This window comes from Cebidichthys violaceus, unplaced genomic scaffold (genome assembly GCF_023349555.1).
Source record: "Cebidichthys violaceus isolate CVI_PGR_0920_01 unplaced genomic scaffold, fCebVio1.0.p SCAF_16, whole genome shotgun sequence".
Classification (NCBI taxonomy): Eukaryota; Metazoa; Chordata; class Actinopteri; order Perciformes; family Stichaeidae; genus Cebidichthys; species Cebidichthys violaceus.
Window position 1 is genome coordinate 10546155 of NW_027176329.1, and position 21278 is coordinate 10567432.

Genomic DNA, 21278 nt, shown 5'->3' on the forward strand with positions numbered 1-21278 from the left:
GTATCATGTAGCCAAAGGAGCTGTTATTGTTTTGACGCAAAGTGACGCAATACTGGCCAAGAATCAAAGCACAGGCTGTCACGGCTGAAATGTGTGGCTCGAGATAAAACTGTGTGGGTGCTGTACACTGATAGACCCGATAAAACAACAACACTGCTGTCTGGAAAACAGTAAAACATTATGAATGAACCAGACGAAATGCAAGGTCTGCACTTTTACACACTCTTACCTCTTCCTGGATGGGAGATTCACCAGCGGAGCAGCAAGTGTCTGGCCGGCTGAATCTGAGGGATGACAGAAGAATAACACTCCTGTCATCGTGTTTTAATCACACAGCCTTATCATTCAGTGGACATTAGGTATTCGAGGCGCTGACAGATGTGTTTGGAGGACTGATGAGACCTCAGATAAAGCTAGAGGTCACACTAATGAGAATATTTAATAGAATAGTATAATAGAAAGTGCTCTACTGGTGCTTACACACACACACACACACACACACACACACACACACACACACACACACACACACACCAGTGTGGGCACATACTGAATATATGTCGACACTATAGACACTAACCCTTGTAGCTGGTGATCATGTCACAAATCTCCTTAAAGATGTGTGCGAGGCGAGCAGTGCGTGTGACTTCTGTGTTTTCCTCAGCGGCGGCGAGTCTCCGCGTGCGAACCGACCGCGACGTCTGCAGTGCCGAGAACTGCGTCAGGAACACGTCTAGAAACAAGGCACAAGCATTATGGATGACGGTTTTACACAATTTCCCCTCATTTCAGATCACATATGTTTACACCTCTAAGGCTGTACACTCACCTGACTTGATGTTGCCATCGTCGCGGATCACTCCTCCCCAGCGCGTATACAAGGACAGGCTACTGGCGTCCCTCTCTCGCTCACCCTCTCTCTTCAGCAGCTCCTGTTTCTCCCTCATCTTCTCCCAGTTCCTCAGGAGAAACACTCTGTGCTTCAGCACAAAATTCCTGATGATTGAGGCAGAGGGGACAAAAGTGTGAAGATGGCATGTGTCTGTGAGTGCTAACAACTCACAAAACACATTTGAAATTTAATACCACTCCACCATTCTGTTAAGGAAGTACGGCAATTGAGAGCAAAAATCGCATGCATTTGATTTAATTGACTTGCACTAATTATGAATTCAGAAATGTAACCAAATGTTGTTTTACACTGAAATATTTCATAAGTTATATTACAACAATTTCTATTTTGCATTTAAATTGAAGAAATTAAGAAATGTGTCAGCTATCTACCATCAATGTGCATTTTTTTAACACCTTTGTCAAAAAGTTTGACACTTAGCGGACCTGAAACGTTAGCAACAGAATAGAATTCCCCTTGTGTCAAAATTTGAAACTGTTTAGTTTTGTTTCTTTTATGTATTGCTGTGTGTGTGTGTGTGTGTGTGTGTGTGTGTGTGTGTGTGTGTGTCTGTGTGTGTGTGTTCACCTCTCTCTGTTGGACATGGGTTTCATGAGATGGGGGTAAAACTTGTTGCTGTCACTCGACTCCTCCTCCTGAAGAAAGAGACAGTTGTATTAAAGCACCAATAATAATGGGAAACACCCCCTAGACTAGTTCAATCAGAATTTGTTAACTTCTAAAGATCCAAACTTAAAACCATGATGTATACTGCAGAAAGCATGTTGGAAACATACCATGGTATACTGTAACTTTTAGGTCATACCATTCAGCCTTAATTCAAAAGACTACCCTGAGTTACTTTTTTAGACACCTTGTGGCCCACTAAGAGCACCTCTGAGACACATACACATTCATGACCTACATAGGCACTGCAACTGATATTTAATAAGACACTACCAAATGCTTTACAGCCAGACAATAGCTATAGTAATATAACAATATACAAGAGTTTATAATCAAAGGAACCCCTTAAGCAAACCCTTATGGTGGTCTCTATTCAGGTAGGTAAGAAAAAAACATTCAGGACTAATTTTTCTTTCTTAAGAAATGAAAATGTCGAGGGTTGTTTGCTATTTTCTGGTATTATAGATCTTAAGTAAGGGTGAACAGATAATGTATTTAAGTACATTGATCACTCACTCGTTTCTTGAGCTGGTGTTTGGACTTCCTCTTCTCCTTGAGTCGACCCAGCCGCCGAGTCCCTCCGGTCTTCCCAGGCAGGCCGTTAATACGCTGGCTCTTCCCTCCGATGATCCCCCGGCAGCTCTCTGAGCCACACTTACACACTTGCTGTAAAGTAAAAGAAAAGAAAAACGCATTCATTTGTAAAAAAAAGTGAGAAAAGGGCCGAGCCAAAACAAAAGAAGCAGCGATGATGACTCCAAACATGAAAGGAGGTCAAAGATAGTTGCTGGTGATTCACCTGTTCTTCTGTGTTGAAGGAATGGAAATTGTAGTCATAAGTGAGCTCAGTGCCGCTGGTGACGTCCTTGAGAGCAAAGAGGCCTATTCTGTACACCCCATTCACGGACCTGAGAGAGAGAAGTCACAGGGACGGTGAGTGAGCGGGCGCAGCATACTTGTGATGCATTTTATCGTTAATTATAAAGCATGAGAGCTTATAAAAAAATAAATAAAAAACAGGATTCAAATTAACAACTGTAAATATGCAAAATGGAAGTTAAAAGATAATTTAGTGCACAAGACTTGAGAGTGTTTGGCTCTGTCAGGAGGTTGCTCTTTGATCTTACGGCGTTTGTTTAGAGTAGTATTTTACTGATAAATGTTCAAGATGACATCATAGAACAACTATGTTTTCTTCATAAATAAAGATAACATGGGGTGAGTAATTGATATACAAACGGTAAATTTACTGGTATTCCATTAAATAACGCTATAAATGTAATGGGAGATCATATTATTTTCAGGTCAAGCTTTTAACCCTTTGGTGAAGTTTGGAGTCAAGTTTCTATATTGACTTAAAACAATGTTAAACTAGCCCCGTTAGAATGACAATTAAATTAAGACATTTTAAATGCATGAAAAAAAGAGAAGAGGCCCCGGTTTTTATTTGCTCGATTTGGCAACCGCTCAACACGTTTGTCCTCCTCATTATCCTCTTCTCCAAACCAAAGCTGTGCTCCAGCTTTTCACCATTCTTCTAAGAATAAAGCACACTATTCTGTTTGCCAGCCACTTGATAATTTATTCCTTCTATAGGGGTAAAAAGCTGGTTCAGCGCATTGTCTTCAGGCACTACAGCTGTATCTAAGGCCCGGCTCCATGTAATCTCTCTTCTGTGACAAGATGGATGACTCGTCAGGCTTTGTGCTGAAAATCCTCCATCCTTGTGGAGTCTTTTATTTCAGGCCGGCCACTCTAAATTATCCACACAAGCAGTCACACACACACATAGACCGACCAGTGTCCTAGATTATGAGCTCGTCTGTGCTGGAGGGCAGAGGGTACGGTTTGATAGTGGACTCTCTGGAGCTCCTTAGATGTCCACAATCAAACCTTCTAAACTGTGCTGACACATGTTGCAGATTTACCACACGCATGCAAAAAACCCAAGTAGGTCTCACATATAGAAGTCACGCACTCAAGAGGCCTGCTCAGCCAGATCTACAATAGCAGTGGATTTAGCCATGCTGTGAGAGCAATCCCTCAGGAAACCAGTGAATTGTTTTGGCCTTTAAGCCGTTTAGGTCTCTGAACACTAGCAGAGACTGACTGAGGTGATCTCATCAGATTACCACCACACGGCCGCATGAATAAGGTTGGGGTTACAAGGCAGAGCTTTCTCGTTCACAATGAAGTGCACCTGCTACACGTGTCCCTTTTAGAGCTTGCGTAAGATACCCAAACAAGGGCAGTCAAATATTGGCAAACGTACATTGTGGCTACTTATCATGTTAAAGTGGTTTAACTGTAATGAATCCACAAACCTTCAAAAAAAAATAATTTCTGCCACATTGAGGGAATCTAACACCACAACAAACACACATCTATATGCATTAAAGTGCCCAAACTGCATTTAATAGCTGCAAGATTACTAAGAATGCGTGGTTTCTTATAATGAAACCGTTATTATCTGATAACATGAGGAGGACCTTTAATGGCTTGACTGGCCTTGTCTCTGTTTGAAAAGATCATATCTTACCAAAATGATTCTTTCTCTACATATGAATGTCTTTCTCTCCTTTCGGTTACGTTCACTGTACTCAGTTTTCCTCTCACAGAGTGAGAAAGAAATTACCTAGCTCATCCAAACCATCAGGCACACAAACAGAAAGCAATTAACTGAAACTATTAAGGTAATAGGCTGGTATTTTCCAGTTTGTTAACCGTAAGTGACGAAAGCATTTAGAAAAGAAAACACTGAATTATCAAGCTGGAACATTTTCCAATCAGCTTCTCCCGCTCTCCAGCCTCCTTAATACACTGTGTGACTGTTGATGTGCCGGACAGTCCTTAAAGGCTCCCTGTGGAGTTTTAGATCTCTAGCAGAGCCACAGAGCTGTGTTTCCAAGCGTGGGTCTGTGTTCTATTTGTTCTGTTCATGCACACAAGGACACATGTGCATGTGCACGCATGTGGGTGACGCGATACACAGTCACATCAAAGGTGTCACACTATTCCACAGATATATAGGTGGTGGTAACACGCCACGATATACTGACAAGCTAACAAACATGGACTTAAACAATGCTGGATTTAAAATACTTAAAGAGGACATGAAACATGCGTATTTTGACACTTGTAGTGCCAAGATATATTAGAAAAGCCACCTTGAATAAAATCCGATTTTAAAAGGAGAAACAGGTAACAATGATTGTTTTGGTGACTTTTTGTGGTTTTGGTAACTAATGCAGAGTCAGTAGCTAGCTACCGGAGGCTAACGTCACGTTAAATGTTAACCAATGCTACAACTGGTGCCTGAAAAGCCAAATCTGTGCTTTGGTGAGAACCCAACATCACAACAAGAACACCAGGAGGGAACTGGTTTGACGTTGCCATGACACCCACCACTTCTGCATTTCACAGTTGGGTTCACAGCTGTGGTTTATGAAGCGTGCCTCATTGCCCATTCTGTAGCTGTCGATCACCATGCCGCTATCCAGGTTCAGACAGTACTGGCCACTGTGGGAGAAGTACTGCTCCATCATTCGGCTCCTGAAGTACGATAGGAGAGAGCGAGTGGAAGATTAAAAGAGAGCTTTTCATTCATTTCCATGTCAAGATAAATTACGTCCTGAACGGAGGAAGCCTAAAAGCAGAACTGCAGATGCAGACTATTCAAAATCTTCTGAAATCCACAAACAAGAATTTCATGCATCATAAGTGATCTGACGGTCTCACCTAAACTCCTGTTCGCTAACCACCTCTCCCAGGTACTCGATGATAAACTGTCCAGAGCGAAGTGTCTCCTTGGTGCGGATGCCCCAGCCCTTGCCCTCAGCACGGAAGCGCTCCAGACACTGGACCCAGTCGTGTCTCTGGATGTGCTGGTTGTCACACTGATCACCAGCTGGACAGGTGCTGGGAGAGCACTCTGCAAAACTCATCCTGCAATGTAAAAAATGAGAGTAACTCATTACTAAACAAACATCTTTACAACAACGGAGGTAAACAAACAAGACTAGCCTGAGGACTGATTTTTGTAATATAATCAAATGTCCAATGGGAAACCTTTCAAAAGTGTCCATTGCATGCTGAGGTTTGTCTTTACCTGTTCAGACATTCATCCAGGCAGCCCTTTTCAGTCGAGTCCTCGCGCGGTTTACAGCTGCATGTAGTTGTTTCATAACCAGAGAGAGGCTTCACATCCACATAGACATCTGTGACACAACCGGGGGATTACAGTTTTACATTTACAGTTATTGACACCCTCATGAAGTGTGACCAGCAGTGGGAACATCAAGCATTTTTAATTCTTGTTTTGCAAACAATGCATTTAATTGATAACAAGGACTTCAACAGTCAACACAACCAATGTAGTACAACACAGAACTGCATGTACATAAATTGATCCGGCTCCAAATTACACTCTGGCTGAATCACTGGAACAAAGCCGGATACTCACTTGATCTGATCTTTTTATAAAGGGGGACATCCGGCCTCTTGTAAAGCTGAAACACACAAACAGAATGGTAAATATAAAAGGGCTTTAAAGGCAGAAACAAGTACTTATGTGGGCCTCCACTGGGGCTGTAAATCTTGAAACTACCTGTCAATAATAATTCACTGTGAGTATGGGAAACCCCTAAAAAACACTTAGTGCTCAACACGATTGCTCACCTGATCATGTTTCCACAGCCATAAGATGTCGTAAGGCAACTGGAAGTCAATGCGCTTCTGTCTCAGGTACTTCCCTGAAAAAACAGAGCAGGGGAATTTTAGGAAGGAGAAAATGAAACTGAAACGTACAAGAAGAGGGGAAGCAATTTTTGACCATATACATAAATAACATTTATATTCACATGCCAAATGGAAATGAGAAGTTTGACCTGTTGATGAAACATATTGTGTTTTTCATCTACAATAGCTGGAAATAAAAGCCTGTGGTTTCCTTATACCAGAAGCGGTTTACTGAGTTATCTGGAGAGTTTTGATGAGTAACCCCTGAGGCCCTTCAAATGTAGAACATAGACTGAAGTAGGAAGAGCGGTTGTGGCTTCTATTCAGCAAAACTGACTAATCAAACTTCACAAGACAGGCCAATGTAATACCTCTGCATATAGAAACATGACTGTTGTTGTCAATTCTTTAACAGCACCAAAAACATAACTAACTTGGATTAGTATAAACGACTGGTCAGTTAATTTCGTTGTAATCACATAAAATTCAGCGTTTTAAAAATAGGGGGTGTATTGAAAGAATTTGAGACTCACCAACATGTATGGGAGCTGGAAACAATCCAAACTCATGTTCCCCAGGTATGTATTCAAGCTTCTCTTTCTTTAACTGCAGAAGCTGACTCCGGGGGCTACAAGGTGCGGTAAAGAAATGTGAAATGTAAGGGCAGTTTACAAGCACTTCACAAAAACTGTATTTGGTGCATTGATCTAAAATAAACGTCAATATCAGGAGATGTGGTTTAAGATTTCTTTGCAACTCACTCTTCGGTCTTGTACACATCAGAGTAAAGTCCCGCCTTCTGAAACTTCTTCTTTGGAGGTCTGGCTGCTCTCTTCTCCCGTTGGCTAGTTATGGGCATGGGCGGAGCTTGTTCCTGGGGGACGGTGGCTGGGCAGTCCGGGGAGCAGTGGCCATCTGGCTTGCTTTCCATCGAGCTAAAAATAGAACCATGACTTGGTTTCTAGTGAGGACTGGATTTAATAATGTTCCTTTATATACCAGCATTGAATCCTAACATGAATATTCTGTCAGTGACCAACAGCTGAGGTTGTACAGAGGAAGTATAAAGGTTAATGTGCACAGTGTAATTTAAATTTGCTTACCCACGAAAGTGCTGGAGCTCGTCCTGGGTAAGCCAGCTTCTTCCTGTCCCAGGTCTGGATCTTGCTACTAGGTTGCCCAGGTTCTCCTCTCTGTCTGGCAATCGCTCCTCAGTTTCTTCTACCTCCCCGTCCTCTTCTTCCTCCTCTTCTTCTTCCTCCTCATCTCCATCCCAGCGTTTCTTCTTCTGACTTTTTCGACGCTGGCCCTGGACTACCGCCTCAATAGCATCTGTAACAGTGTCGCCCTCCCAACCTCGGCCCCCCACTGGCCGTTCTGTCCCCCTGTCCCTGTGCCGGGTCGGATTCAACTCAACCACTGGTGGTGGGGACGGCGGCGGGGAAGGTAACGGGTGCTTCCTGGGACGTCCGGGGCCCCTCTTCTTCACCACGTTGTTTCCTGTGCGCGCCTGTCTCTGGAGCTTCTTGGCACGCAGGATTTTGTTGACGTGGTGCAGGCTGTGTTTGGACGGCTGTGCCCGATGGGAGTGGTGGGGCAAGGAAGCATCGAGGCAACAGTCCTGTGAGGGGGAGAGGCAGGAGGAGGAAGCAGAGCCGTGGGAGTGAAACAGGGAAGGTTGGTGATGGTGCTGCTGCCGGTGGTGCATGGATCCTTCGGGCCCTTCAGGGGGCGAGAGGGCAACACCTCTCGTCTGGATACCTGATGTTGACCCTAGTCAAAGAAGAAGGGAAAATGAATAAGTATCAAAGCACACAGTACACATTCCTAGCAATTCTTAGCATTTGTAAGTGTCATTATAACAGATGAGACAGTCAACAAACTGTGTGATACTGTCCTGTGGCTGTCCCTAAGCTGAATGACAAAGTAGTGTATCATGTATGTTTGTTAATTACAACTTTTACAACTATTTGGAGCTGAGGTAAGATTGTTTGAAAGTGTTTCACACCTCTAAATACAAGTAATTGGCTAACACACCATCAAAGACCATGTTAGCCCTACCAGGCTGGTATTTTTTAACACAAATGTAATGGTAAAAGAGAGGTACTGAGAGAGGTTTTCTTAATCTATTCACCATTTCCTAGCTGCTCTCGATTTTCTCTCTCCTCTTGCCGCTTTACATCTCTTTCCATTCTCACATCATTCTTAAAATTTCTCCTGTTTCCTCATTTACATTATTCTTAAACTCGTATCTCACCCTTCCTCACCTTCACCTTCCTACTTCCCATCCTTTGACATTACAAGATTTTCACACATCTTCCTCTTTCCTCTTCTTGTCTTTTTCTTCATTAACATTGTTCTCCTCACCCTCTCCCTCCTTCCTCCTCTTGCCGGACCTTAAAAAAAATAACTTTTCCTCCCGGTATATTTCTACATTTTTTAATTCATTTCACACTCATCCTTGACTTCTAAGAACTGTGACCACCTATTCCTCCACTACTGCAAAATAAAGATGCACATATCAATCAGCTGCCAATTTTTTTTCGGACTGGTTCCGGGACAGTGGTGAAAAAAAGCTAGTCTGGAGACTTATAGGAAAAATCAGAATCACAAAAAGCGTAAATAGACAAATCTTGGCATCTCTACTCCAAAATGCATGACCTCACTCCATTTAGTCTACATTCATTTCAAAAGAATACTGAATATTACAAACATGTCTAAGGTGGAAAAGCTGCAAAAAAGCAACTATAACAGACTAAATCATGACAAATAATATATATCTAGACTATCACATCTATACTATACTAGTTGTACTACTGGCATACATCCATCAACACCATCAGTGTGTGTCAGACATGAGTCCAGGATCAGTGAAAGAGGCTTGTTCATGTCCAGCGACCCTCAAAGACGAGACACGGTGAGATCAGGGATCCTACTCGTGACCCAAGTCACCGGGTAAGACCGGGTCAAAGTTGGATGACCGATTAACTAGCTTATCAGAGAGGACAACAGTATTAAACACTGCATGACCCCTGCCCCATTCCCCTGTGTTGTGTGAACAGCTTGGCATGTGGTCATGATGGGTTATTGTGCATGGTGTGAAACAGGTGGTCATCCAGAATGAATATGGCTCAGTGGCAACACTGGCTGACAGAAACAAACAATATTTAGCTTTTTCTTCTTTTGATTTGGGCATTCACTTAGAATCTGAACATTTGGATGGATATCTATTCACACCTGCTCTTTTATGCTACATCTTATCCTCGGCCTCCCTTTACACCTTCACTCTCAAACCTACAGTCACTGTGCATCTACAGTATCTACGTCCATCACTCCCCACTTGTCTTGTGTGCCAGCCCGTTCCCCACCCTTGGCCTCCTCCACCTTAACAGTCTGCGACCGCTGGGTGACCCAGAGTCCTGAGCTCTAATCCAGGATTACCCTGCTGTGGTTTGAACGGCAACCATTATGCCTCAACTGGGACCTTACAGCTTCACATCTCACTAGTCGACACGCACATAAACACAAACACCCACCCTACTGGTGCTCACACACATAAACCCACATAAGCACATCGGTCTTTGTCAGGGGACATTCAGAGTCACACTGATGAAGGCCATTGCTGCAGCGCTGTGTCTTACATCAGCAACATTAGCTCAGCCCAGGTGCTGGGTGTACTGAAGGATAGGACTAGGCCTCGCATTGTGGGCTTTTGAGGGAAATGTCTACTAAATATAGCATGTTAACAAAACACTCCACCCCTTTTTGCTCTGGCAAGAATGCTATATCAACTGTGGTCAACTGCGACTATCCACACTCACAGAGGAGCCAGTTTAAGTCATTACTTTTTTGCCAAGTCTGTAACCGCTAGTAAGAGCTACCAAATAAGCACAGGCGATGTCACTGTCTTTCAAGGGGGCTTTTTTCACTAAAATATAAGTGGCCTATTCCACTGTTTTCTTTGTACAGAAGGGAGAAAGCTGAGAGGCACACAGAGACAGAACAGATCATTTTCTTGCATTGTTTGATCTAACCATGACTGAGGTATGGATGGTTCCAGTTGTAATCACTAAGCAACTTCTCAGCACTGTGAGGGATTTTCAGGAAATACACAGGCTTCACTGAGCAGAGATCAAGCGAGCTTTGAGAGCACACTTGCTGTGCCATATGGCAATGTCTGAAACAGTTATTGCCCAAATACATAGTTCTGGAACCAGTGCTGGATCTAATGGATTGCACGCTGTGCCAGTTTCACTATAGCTGTGCCAAGTCATGAAGCTCATCAGACATCAGCCAATCATATTCAGCCACAGGATTCTTCATACAACTGCAGACACAGAACTATTTTTGGAAAATGAATTTGGTGCACAATTGACTCCAATAACCTTTAACAATGTCAAATTTAATTTGGGTCAAAAGATTTTCTGTGCTGAATAGCTCATCAAACTCAAAGGCTATAGGAACGATATGCAATGATTTAATGCAACTACTGCATGCAAATAGGTCCCTGCTGCTATTGTTACTGGTTACTATACAGTATTTTCTTTATTCAAAATGAACTATGCATATGCTTTTGTCCCCTATATCAGTTTCAGTGGAGCCTCTGCTGTAGGCACCCCATTCCTACAGATCCCTTTCAACTTAAACTCAATAAAATCAGACTTACCCAACTCTCTCCTTTCTGCTGATGTTGAGCGGTCCTTCCTCATCGGCCGGTCAATGTGGGAGAAGGTGGAGCTCTCTGTGACTACCTCGGTTTTTCTGTTCCTGCCCCCTTTCAGCGTAGTGCGGGTGAGAGCAGAGGCAAACAGGTTTGTAAGGTTTGGAGAATCGTGGGCTCCGGGCTCCGCATCCTCCGTGGGGCTGAGAGGCTCCTCGTCCTCACTGTCTGAGCAGCCTGCTGGGTCTTCAGCCTGTCCGTCGGAGAAGGGACCCTGTCCAGGTGCCACGTGACTCCGTGAAAGCTTAGAGTAGCTTGCCTTTGAGCTGCCCATCCTGAACCAAGACTCTACTGGGTGGTGGCCTTTTGAGCCGCTACCCAGTGCAAGCCTCGAGGGGCCTAGACAGGACATGGAGCTCTCTTTGCGCTTGTACCTTTCTGCAGATGAGGATGAGGAAGAAGAAGGGGAGTTGGCAGAAGTGGAAGCAGTTTGCTTGCTGGCACTGGTGCTGGCGGTATCTCGTCCAAAGCGGCATCGTTGTAAAGACTCTGCCATTCCTAAACTGCCAACTCGCTCCCCTTTCCCTGATGCTCCACTCTCAGAAACCCCTGTACTTGCCCGGCTCGCTGATCCTCCTCTTGCAGCTTCCTCTCTGTCCTCCTCAGCACAGCGCTCTCTGTGTTTGTGTCTATGTTTGTGTTTGTGGTGCCAGTTGAAGGAAAGCTCAGAGGACATGGGTGGATACAGGACAGGGGACCTTCCTCCTCCATGGTAGTCCTGCCTGAGAAGCTTGTGTTTTTTCTTGTGAAATTTAGAGGGGTTCAACAGGAGATGTGAAGGGTGGTGATGATGCATGTAAGATGTGGGGGGAGGAGGGGGGAAAGACGGCGAGTGGTGAGAGTGGTGGGATGGGGCTGTGTGGGGTGACTGGTGGTGTGGGTGGGGATACAGAGCGCTAGCTGGGGGATAGCCTCTGTAATAACCCAAACCCAGGGGCCCAGAGGAGTAGGGGACGCTGTAGGAGGGGTGGTAGAAGCCTCCACTGGAGAGGTGGAATCCAAGCCCAGGTACAAAGGGAACCTCAGACATGGACTCCCTCAGTTTGGGAGGCCGCCCCCGTTTCTTCTTCATGTCTGGTTTACGAACATAGTGCAATGGGTCACAGGAGTATGCAGGATGGGAGTAGAAGCTGCCAAAGTTTACCCTGAAGATTGTAGGCAGGAGATCCCTATGGACATAATGATGTGGAGGAGGGCCACCTGTGCTTCCTATGCCACCACCGGCCCTGCTCCCCACTCCTGCCACTCTACTTGTTCCTGCTGCCATGCCTATTCCACTGCCGAGCCGGTGTCCAGTGGTACGGTGTGCTATCCGTATTTCACTAAGTCTCACAACAATCTCTTCCAATTCAGCAAGAAAGTCTGGGTCATGCCGCCGGGAGCGCAGCTGCAAGTACTTCTTCTTGCGTTTCCTTTTCTGTCTCTTTAGCTTGTCATAGCCAGGGCATCCATGGGTGCGGCGTTTGCACTTGTGCTTATGTTTGTCCTTATGTCCTATTAAGGAGGAGGCGGGTGCTGCTGGGTGAGGTCTCCTGGGATCTGGTGATGACCTTGTCCCTTGGGGTGATGGAGAGGGTGACGGATGTTCCATAAGCACAGCGGAGTGACGCCGCCTGCCTCTGGAATTAAGGCCCACCCCTGGACCCATAGCTGAACCAATGACCCCCGGCATTAATAATCCACTGCCCATCCCAGTCGGTATCCCAATTCCACCCAAGCTACCCCCAGCTTTCTCACCACGGTCAGAGGTGCTGTTATTGTCTGTTCCTATACCACTGTCACTGGGCACAGTCTCCTCACTGTGCGACTCACTGACTGGTGACGGAGTGGCTTCTTTTAGCTCACTGAGGGGAGCAGGGGAGGTGGGATGGAGTGGCCGTGAAGGTGAAAGCTTATGATAATGGTAGTGCTGCCTGTAATGGTGGTGGTGCTGGTATCCACGGCAAGATGACTTTTTCTGGGAAGCTGCCGTTGCCATAGATGATGACCCGGGGTTGCGAGGATTAGGGGCGGAAAAGGTTGGGGGAGGGAAAGAGAATGTGTTGTGGCTATGATGGGGGTTAGAATAGTGAGAGTGACCTGCAAAGTGCACTGAGCCTGGCTCCACAAAGCTGGCATCGCTGATAGGACTGTGGCCTCCACTAGACTGCGAGAGGGAGGGGGAGGGAAAGACCTCTGAAGAGGAGAGCTGGTGCTGTTGATGGGACTGTGATTGATGGTGATGGAGAGGGGAAGTGGTGTTTGGAGATAGGAATGGTTCTGGTGGGGGTGTTGTAGCTGATGCATTCGCTGATTTTGGTTTGCGGCCTCGTCTCTTACCCATGTATATTGTGCCCTTTTTACTGACATTAATTTGTGGCCCTAGTTTTCCCCCAAAAGAAGCAGCCAGGGACGACAATGATTGGGTTGCAGCTTCCACAGAGCCGACCACCCCACTGGTGGTGCATTTAGGGGTGTCTTCTGGTCTTGGGCCTAACAAGATTTGACTGAGAATACGCTTTCGTTTCATACTTTTCATCTTATTGATCTTGCCTATAATAGTTTTCATGATAAGCTGCCCATTTCCTTTGCTGCGGAACCGTTTGTCTCCCATGTCCCCTGCCTCTGGAGCCAACGTGGGAGGCTGACCCTCTTGGGGTAAGGTAGGAGGAAGCCGCTTGGGGCGTCCACGTTTTCGAGGCATAGGTTTAGGGGGGTTCAGGTCCACCTCAGGGTGTAGAACAGGGGGGTCCTGCTCTTCTTTAGATTTCAGTAAAGAGGAAAATACCTTGGAGGGAGCCAGCTTGTTAGGAAGGCACCCACGGGCTGAAGCGTCAAGCCTTGGCATTATAGACTTCGGCCTTCCCCTTTTCTTAGGCTGGGGTGGGAAGAGCTGAGACAATGGACCTTGTGGCACAGGATTTGGTTTGACCTTATTTGGGTTTGGAGGCCTGCCCACAGGTCTCTTAACTGGTGGCAACAGGGTTTCCAAGCTTGACGATAAAGGCAAGGTGGTTTTGCTCTGGTCGAAGGGACTGTCCAGGCCTGCTCTTTGACCCAGCATCTTGTTCATAGGACGGCCCCAGCGGGGTTTCCTTCCCCTGCGTTTTTTAAGGGGTTTGCTGTCCTGCTCTGCTGGAGAGTCTATGGATGAATCAGGAGAATCATCTCTCAGGGGCGTTAGTGGACTTTCGTCATCATCTGGCTCCGGTGAAGGAGATGCCCTTTGTCTAAAAGGCTCAGCGGGACTGCTGGTCCGACCGGATCGGCTACTATCCCGATTGGGACTGCGCTTATTTGGACTAGAGCTCTTCACCCTCTCAACTCGCAGTGACTGATTACTAGCCCCCTTGTCTTTCCCTTCTGGTTTTCCTGGAGGAGGGCACTTGGTTAAGTCTCTAGGGCTGTCACTGCCCTGCTCCCTCTTATTTGCATTGCTTTCTTCTGCCAAGGCAGGACTCTCTCGTGCATGGTGTGCTTGTGAGAGAGCAGGGGAGCCCAGGTGTGTCACTGCACCCACTGTCCTCTGCTCAGCTGAGTTGGTGGAAGAGGATGAAATGGGACAAAATGGCAAAGATGTGTTGTGTGGTAGGCAGTGACCTGGACGTGACTGGGGCTTTGAAATGCTACTATTGTCGTTGCTGCAGTCCTTTGACATGGCTGACAGGCAGTTATTGCTGTTGCCGATGCTGTTATCGCTGCTGCTACTAGCTTTCTCATCCCCGTCTGTGTCCTCCTGCCTCAGTGGTGTCAGGGCACTTGAATTTTCCATCACACTGTCTTTGTTCCTCGAACCATAGGGCCGACCAGGCGGTCGTGATACAGGAGGTGGTGGAGAAAGGTGTACCATTCTTGAATATGTGTTCCTATTGGCCATAGCCCTGTCTCGTTGCTTGGCTGTGGGGGCCATAAAGCCTGAGCTTGGGAGAGGAGGGGCGGGGTCAATCTTTGTATGTTTGGCGGGCTTAGGGGTCTTTGATGGTGGGCAAGTTGCTATGAGTTGAGCCAATTTCTCAGTGATTTTGGGTGCTACCCAATTTTGAACATTCTTGTCCTTGTCTCTCTGACTTTCAGTGCTGTAGGGGTATTGAGCAGGTTTAACAGCTTCAAAGCTGGGTTCCTTTGATGCGGGTAGTGGTGGAGAAGGTGAAGATGTCCGGGGGTTGGGTTGAGGAGTTGGTGTTTTCTTCCCAGATGGATGCGTTTTGCTGTCTGGTGGAGGGCGGTGAAGGTTAAGGGGTCTCTCAGATGTGGTGGTGGCTGCTTTCATGTCTGGCTTTGTATCAGACTTACAATCCATCTTTGGTGAACCCTGGAAAACAAAGAATGAGATGGCAAGTTAAAAATGATGGCAAGTTAATCATGGCGGGTTACAGAGGAGTAATAATGTATTTATTACATTTAAGAAATACACTGTCAAATGTCTATATTAAATGTATGAATGCAAAAAGTCTTGAAATGCTTGAACACGTTTTTAACTTAAGTCATACGCTGATATCTTATGACAACTTTGAGAGAAATTTAGAGCAGCTATGGTGCTACTGAACCTAACACATCTGACCAGAGACAGGCCCAGCTAGAAATACAAACTACCAATCAGAAATAGGTTGCTGAACCCCCTTTACAAAATGCAATTCATTGATAAGATTTTCTGTCTGCTGCTTCCCGGGCATGCCCAGGGGTGAAGTTAGACTCAGCTCAATAACACTTATCAGGGTCAGATTGGGGACAGAAAGGGAGAGCTAGAGAGGGGAGGTGGAGAGGACATGGCCGTGCAGAGACAGAGGATAGACGACACAGACGGAGGGAGATTGGAGGGGGCGGTGCATGATGAATAGGGACACGCCAACAGAGAAAACAAAGAGAACTAAAGAACAATTTATGCTCTGTTCTTTATCTGTGCAATAACATGGTCATTACAGCGGTAACCTTTTTGTGGAACGCTGCCTCACTGACGACTGACTGATACAATTTTAAGGAAGTAAGGTAAACGTACACAAGTATGTACATAAAACAATTATAATACAGTGAACATGCTGGCTATCAATACTGAGTATTTACTTTTGGCAGAGAGTGAATCCATTGCTGAATCAAAATACATAAATCGACTGTTCTTACCCTTTTTGCCGGAGTGCTCCCGTTCACTTGGGCGGGTGACAGGGTGGTAGTGCTGGTGAGAGGAGGAGCAGGAGGAGGTGGCGTAGGAGCTTTAGCAGAGGGGGTTGATGAAGACGATGAGGCCGGCCTGTTGACACTGGATTTCTCTTTCTTATCTTTTTCCCTGCCTTGTGAAGGACTCTGGCTCTGAATGCCTGCCCCATCACCTGTAGCCCCGGCACGGTTTCCACGAGCACCGCCTCCTCCGCGTCCTGTATGCCTCACAGTGGCCCTGAAGGCTGGTCGGCACACGTAATTCTCCAAGATCTTAGGGGGCTTCTTCATGCGTTTCGCTTGAAGGCCGATCTTAAGTTTGACATTGCCCTCGGAGAGGCTGCTCTCTTTGATGGAGAAATGGGACTGGTCACCGGCGGCACCTCCTGGCCCACTTGCTCCTGCCCCTCCTGCACCAGCAGAGACAGCTCCTTCCTTATCTCTGTCTCTCTTCTTCTCCTCCTCTTCTTCTTCTTCTTTCTTTCCACCCCCTACCTCCTTGTCTCGTTCCCCTGAGGGGACTCCTGAGAGAGGAGGGGGTGGAGTTGCAGTCCCCACCTGATTTTTCGGATCCATAAGAACTTTACAGGGTGTGCAGGTTTACTAGGGAAGGGGTGTTGTGGATACCAGGTAGAGTTTTTGTTGGGGGATGGGATAAGGGTTAAGGGGGGGGAGGGGGAAACGGTGAGGGTGAAGCTCTCCTTGTTTTCTGGTGGCTTCTATCCCTTCCTTGGCAGTCCAGCCCTCTTTCTCCGTCCTTCAACTGTTGGAGTAAAGACAGGTATAGCAGGGAGAGAGAAGGAAAAAGGAAGGACAGAGGGGGGAAAAAACAAATTCTACATTAGTCACTGCAACACAGAACATCAACCAAACAGTGACAGTTTTAAACATCACCCTACAACTGAGAAGTATAAAATGTCTCATAATGAATGATAGTGCAAAAGCAGACGGGGAGCAACAATTTTTTATCATCTATTTGGTTATAGGCTGTCCTTCATCCTGTCCGGGTGACTTTTTAATGGTGTGTTCGTCCTCAGTCTACAACAATCTGTGACCTATTTACACAGCCATGGCTCTTCTACCTGAAAAATGTAAACTTAGGTTCAAGGACTCTGAATTTTCCACCTGAGAACTAAAACGCCCATGAGGTCCAGAGTCAATAGGTAATTCCTCAGTGCTGCCACATCCTTCCAAGGTGTATCAGGATAAGATGCCAAATGAGCAATCCCTTAAATTCCCTCATTAGTTGCAGTGAAAACTGTGATGGTGGCAAAGTGCTCATACCCTACGTTAGCACAGCAGCATAGAGCAGCATGTTTCTTAGCTGTGCACCTTAGAGGACAGCCCAATTCAATGAAGTTGTCTACCGCTCCCCATGGTCACTGAGTGATTTAATGTGGATTCACCCCCAAGCAGGTGCTTTCTCTGGATGAAGTCATTTGGAGGCAATTCAGAACTGTGACCTCAGCACATTGGGCCCTCTGGGACTAGACAGAGGATCCGGCCGCCTTTCCCAGCCTTCGCCAGCAGCAACAGAGAGTGAGTGATAGAGCGTCAACGTGCCGGCGGTTTCTCTGCGCCCTACATTAGTGGAAAGCACTAAAGGAGCCACTTAATGGAGCCTGAGGAAAGTCATACAAGTCGACACATCACTAAAGTGTCGCGGCAAGAGGAAAAAAGAAATCTGCCCTACACAGAGTCTTAGACTATGTTTGTTTTGGATTACGACTGTGGAAAACAGTAGTAGTGATTTTTTTGTTGATGTTGAACCACATAGTTCACGCAGCCCAATTTTTGGAGTTTGGCCAATAGTTCCCCCACGCCCTCCTTTTCTGTGTTTACTTCTATTACTCACTCTATTTCACCTCAAAACGGCAGACTCCTCCTGCTACACATACCACACTCAAATCACACCTCCCTCTTTTCTGTAACACTCCATCAATCTCTGTGTTCTTTTGCCGTCTTCCTTAAGCTTTTCCGTCCTCTTCCTACTTTATTTCGCAAACTTAGAAAGCAGTAATAAGAGCACATAAACAAAAGTCACTGTGCTTCTACTTTAATCAAAAACACATTTCAGCCCGCCCACCCCCCTAAACTCTATTCCCTGTGTCCTTCTCTCACAGAGTGACAAATGTTCTCCTCATTCTTTTATACTAAGCACTCACATTGATACTAGCTGCTTCCGCCCTGACAGCAGCTATGGCAAAATATAAGCCACTGTAGTACCGAACTCTTTGAAAAGGCTACAAGTCTTGAGAGAAGCCGCCCAGGGGAGTCAAAACATCCCCCTCACCTCTACCAAGCTACGCCAGGTCATTTACTGGCACTTGTTCTCCTGTAAATGATCAGACACCGGGCCGAATTGTTTTCTAATTCGTGATTAATAAGTCGAAACACAAAAGCATATCACTTTCATTTTTAGCATCAAGGTGCTTTTGTATTTACAAAGCAGTTAATGCTACTCTGCAGTCATTTCGATGTTTCAGTCATACTGAGGATGACAGCACTACTGGTTTTAAAATACAGATATCAGTCATGTCAGGAGTTAAAGAAGAAAGACGGGCATAAGTCAACAAATGTCAGAAATTAAAATTTTTAAAAACAGTAGAATCAATAATCAATATCAGGCCAACAACCTAAGAAATGGCAGAGCAGGCAGAGACGTAGTAAACAACTTCCCGCGCCCCCTCCCATTTCTTTCCTCCCCTTACTCCCTCCCGCCTCACTTTTTGCACACGTTGTTCATAACTGCCGATTTCCCCTTTGGCCATAGCAATAGTATCCAACCAACCCACCCCCAACATCATCCACATGAGGGCTGGCGTCCGCCCTCATAGCTCCGTGTCACTTCCAGGGCTTTTACTCCATCGGTATTAGCTACAGAGCCGTGTTTCGAGGGGGGAAAGCAGCTAAATTCCTTTACTACTACTAACATTACTTTGTATCATCTAACTGAAGATTCAATAACCCACCATGGCCTTAAACTAAAGAGGCGGCTGTAATGTTTAAACCGACAATAAATAGGTCCGGAATGACAGGTGTCAGTCAGAGCAGCACCATGAAAACATGCCAAGTCTGAAGCAGCCCGGGGAAGTTCCTCTAGTGTTTTTAACTGCTTTAAAATAAATACACGGCATAACATGTGTGTATTACATTTCAGTTACTTACACTTTCCCTCGTAGTATGCAAAAACGTGGCTGGCTGTCGGAGGGCTGAACAAACCAAAGAAACGTTATATCTGCTCTCGGTTTCCTGTACAGTCAACACTGCCCCTCAAGGACCCATCAGCTCTTATTTACTCGTATCTACTCAGTAAATTCATCCGTTTAACCACACTCATAATTACTGTCTCAATCGAAAGGAAATCCGGCCTTAGAGACAGGCTCCTGTAGCTTCTGAAGCGGTGCAGGTGACACACTGCAATGCATGCAGTCAAGAACTAATTTAGCTTCTGACACGTAAACATCAGATTGATATCGGCTGGAGGGACCGATAACAGTAATAGTGAGCAATCTGCTTGCTAACAACAGCAGCAATAAATCAGCAAATACATCAAATCATATATTCACTCACCTCTGTAATTGTCCAGAAACGGTGTTCACATTATTTGGCTCGGTGTCCTCCCTTCGTGTGTATCAACGTGGTGGCCACATATTTTAATCGTTCAAGCCCTGAATTGCCAAAAAACCAAAACATGCAAAATGTCAAGATTTAGGCTACTTCAATGTTGTCTTTAATGATATCCTAACATCCTGAAATTAGAATGTTGTCTCAAATATTGAAGCTACAATTGCGTAACAAATATTGGTGCTATTTTCAGATAAGCCAAATAGGTTATAACAAAATAGTAGTCCTGCACGCAGCCACAGAAATCACTGCACACAGCTCTTGACCACGTACAGACATGGATTGTTAACCTTTCCACCTCCAAAACACAAAGTTGCGATGGTGTAAGCTGAGTGTCACCATGTAAAGCATCCCCCCAGAAAAATGTATCTCCAAAATGTTTACGGTAATAACAGACAAAGCGGTTAATAGGCATCGCGTGGTCACTAGTAATCTAACCCGTGCATTGTGAAATGTTTATGTTTATTTTGTAACACGCTAGTAGCTACCATCCAATAATAGACAGCCTGTGCTACGTTGTGTATCAATGGTACTGGCAGCAGCTAACTAGCCATCTATCAGCAGCCTGAATTTGGCAGATGTCGCGCGGCACAGCTTTGACTTACACTGTGTAGTTCTGCAAATGAGTAGCGAACACCTTCAGCTCTCAAACCATGTCTGTAAACCGTGTGAATGTGACACAACCACGGACAAGTGATGCACATAATCTTACATCTCCGTCACATTCTCGTAGGCACTCGTGTTACTACATCTCAGCTACGACGGCTAACGATGCACTAGCACGTCAGCTAAAGCAGAAAAACCCTTCCGACGTGGGTTCAGAGGCAAACGCACAGTTAGGTCGACAGAAACACACGCGTACAAAATGTGGCGAATTAAATCCCGGTGGTTATAAAATAACAGACGCAGCGCCGTGGAGGTTATTAAAAAAAACACTAACTGTCAACAAAATGGCGGCTGCGTTGAATCAACAGAGACCCGAAATGGATATCCTTCTATTTCTTCTTCCTTGGTGTTAAAATCCCTTTTCCTTACAGCAATTAGTATCCGTATTATCTCCCGAGATGCTCCAAAATCCACTCCCGACACGCCGTTAGCTAGGCCGGGATGTGTCAGCACGGGCCTCTCTCGTTAATTGGGCCTCCATGTCTACTCAGCCCGTATCGCTACTGTGTCAGTACAACACGGGCATTCTCAGTCCCAAAGAGGAGGGAGGGAGGGAGGGAAGGAGATGAGGAGGACGGACCGAGGAGGGCGGAGGGGAGAGCTGAGGAAAGGAGTGGAGAGCAAATGTCGGTCGGTTCCTGTGGTCCCCGGTCATTGACAAAAATACAATGTTTGTATTTCGGTATTTTTCGGTGACTTGGGCAGCTGTGTTCTCGGCCGGTTAACGGTGTGTTTGCTGGTATGCAACAGTCAACTGTCAACCCCGCGGTGCCTGGTCCCAGCTGCTGCACCGTGTGTCAACATAGCGTTACAGTATAA

At 45.8% G+C, this 21278-nt stretch overlaps 1 protein-coding gene across 3 annotated transcripts in view; it reads right to left on the reverse strand.

Moving 5' to 3' along the window:
* The window catches only part of ash1l (ash1 (absent, small, or homeotic)-like (Drosophila)), a 29637-nt gene extending 8691 nt beyond the window's left edge, over window positions 1-20946 (reverse strand). For 2 of the 3 annotated variants that reach the window (XM_068711196.1, XM_068711194.1), the window contains exons 1-18: window positions 20829-20946; window positions 19740-19837; window positions 16134-16929; window positions 10983-15327; window positions 7420-8089; window positions 7078-7251; window positions 6850-6944; window positions 6257-6330; window positions 6042-6087; window positions 5688-5796; window positions 5318-5524; window positions 4985-5131; window positions 2379-2487; window positions 2096-2245; window positions 1481-1548; window positions 830-996; window positions 581-733; window positions 230-284 (exon numbers count right to left, since the gene is read on the reverse strand). In XM_068711196.1, the coding sequence (XP_068567297.1) occupies window positions 230-284; window positions 581-733; window positions 830-996; window positions 1481-1548; window positions 2096-2245; window positions 2379-2487; window positions 4985-5131; window positions 5318-5524; window positions 5688-5796; window positions 6042-6087; window positions 6257-6330; window positions 6850-6944; window positions 7078-7251; window positions 7420-8089; window positions 10983-15327; window positions 16134-16742 (7178 nt within the window). In that variant the 5' untranslated portion in view covers window positions 16743-16929; window positions 19740-19837; window positions 20829-20946. Of the gene's footprint in view, window positions 1-229; window positions 285-580; window positions 734-829; window positions 997-1480; window positions 1549-2095; window positions 2246-2378; window positions 2488-4984; window positions 5132-5317; window positions 5525-5687; window positions 5797-6041; window positions 6088-6256; window positions 6331-6849; window positions 6945-7077; window positions 7252-7419; window positions 8090-10982; window positions 15328-16133; window positions 16930-19739; window positions 19838-20733; window positions 20789-20828 lie in introns of those variants that run through there. The other variant, XM_068711195.1, reaches the window with a different exon arrangement.
* Window positions 20947-21278: the final 332 nt, after the last annotated feature.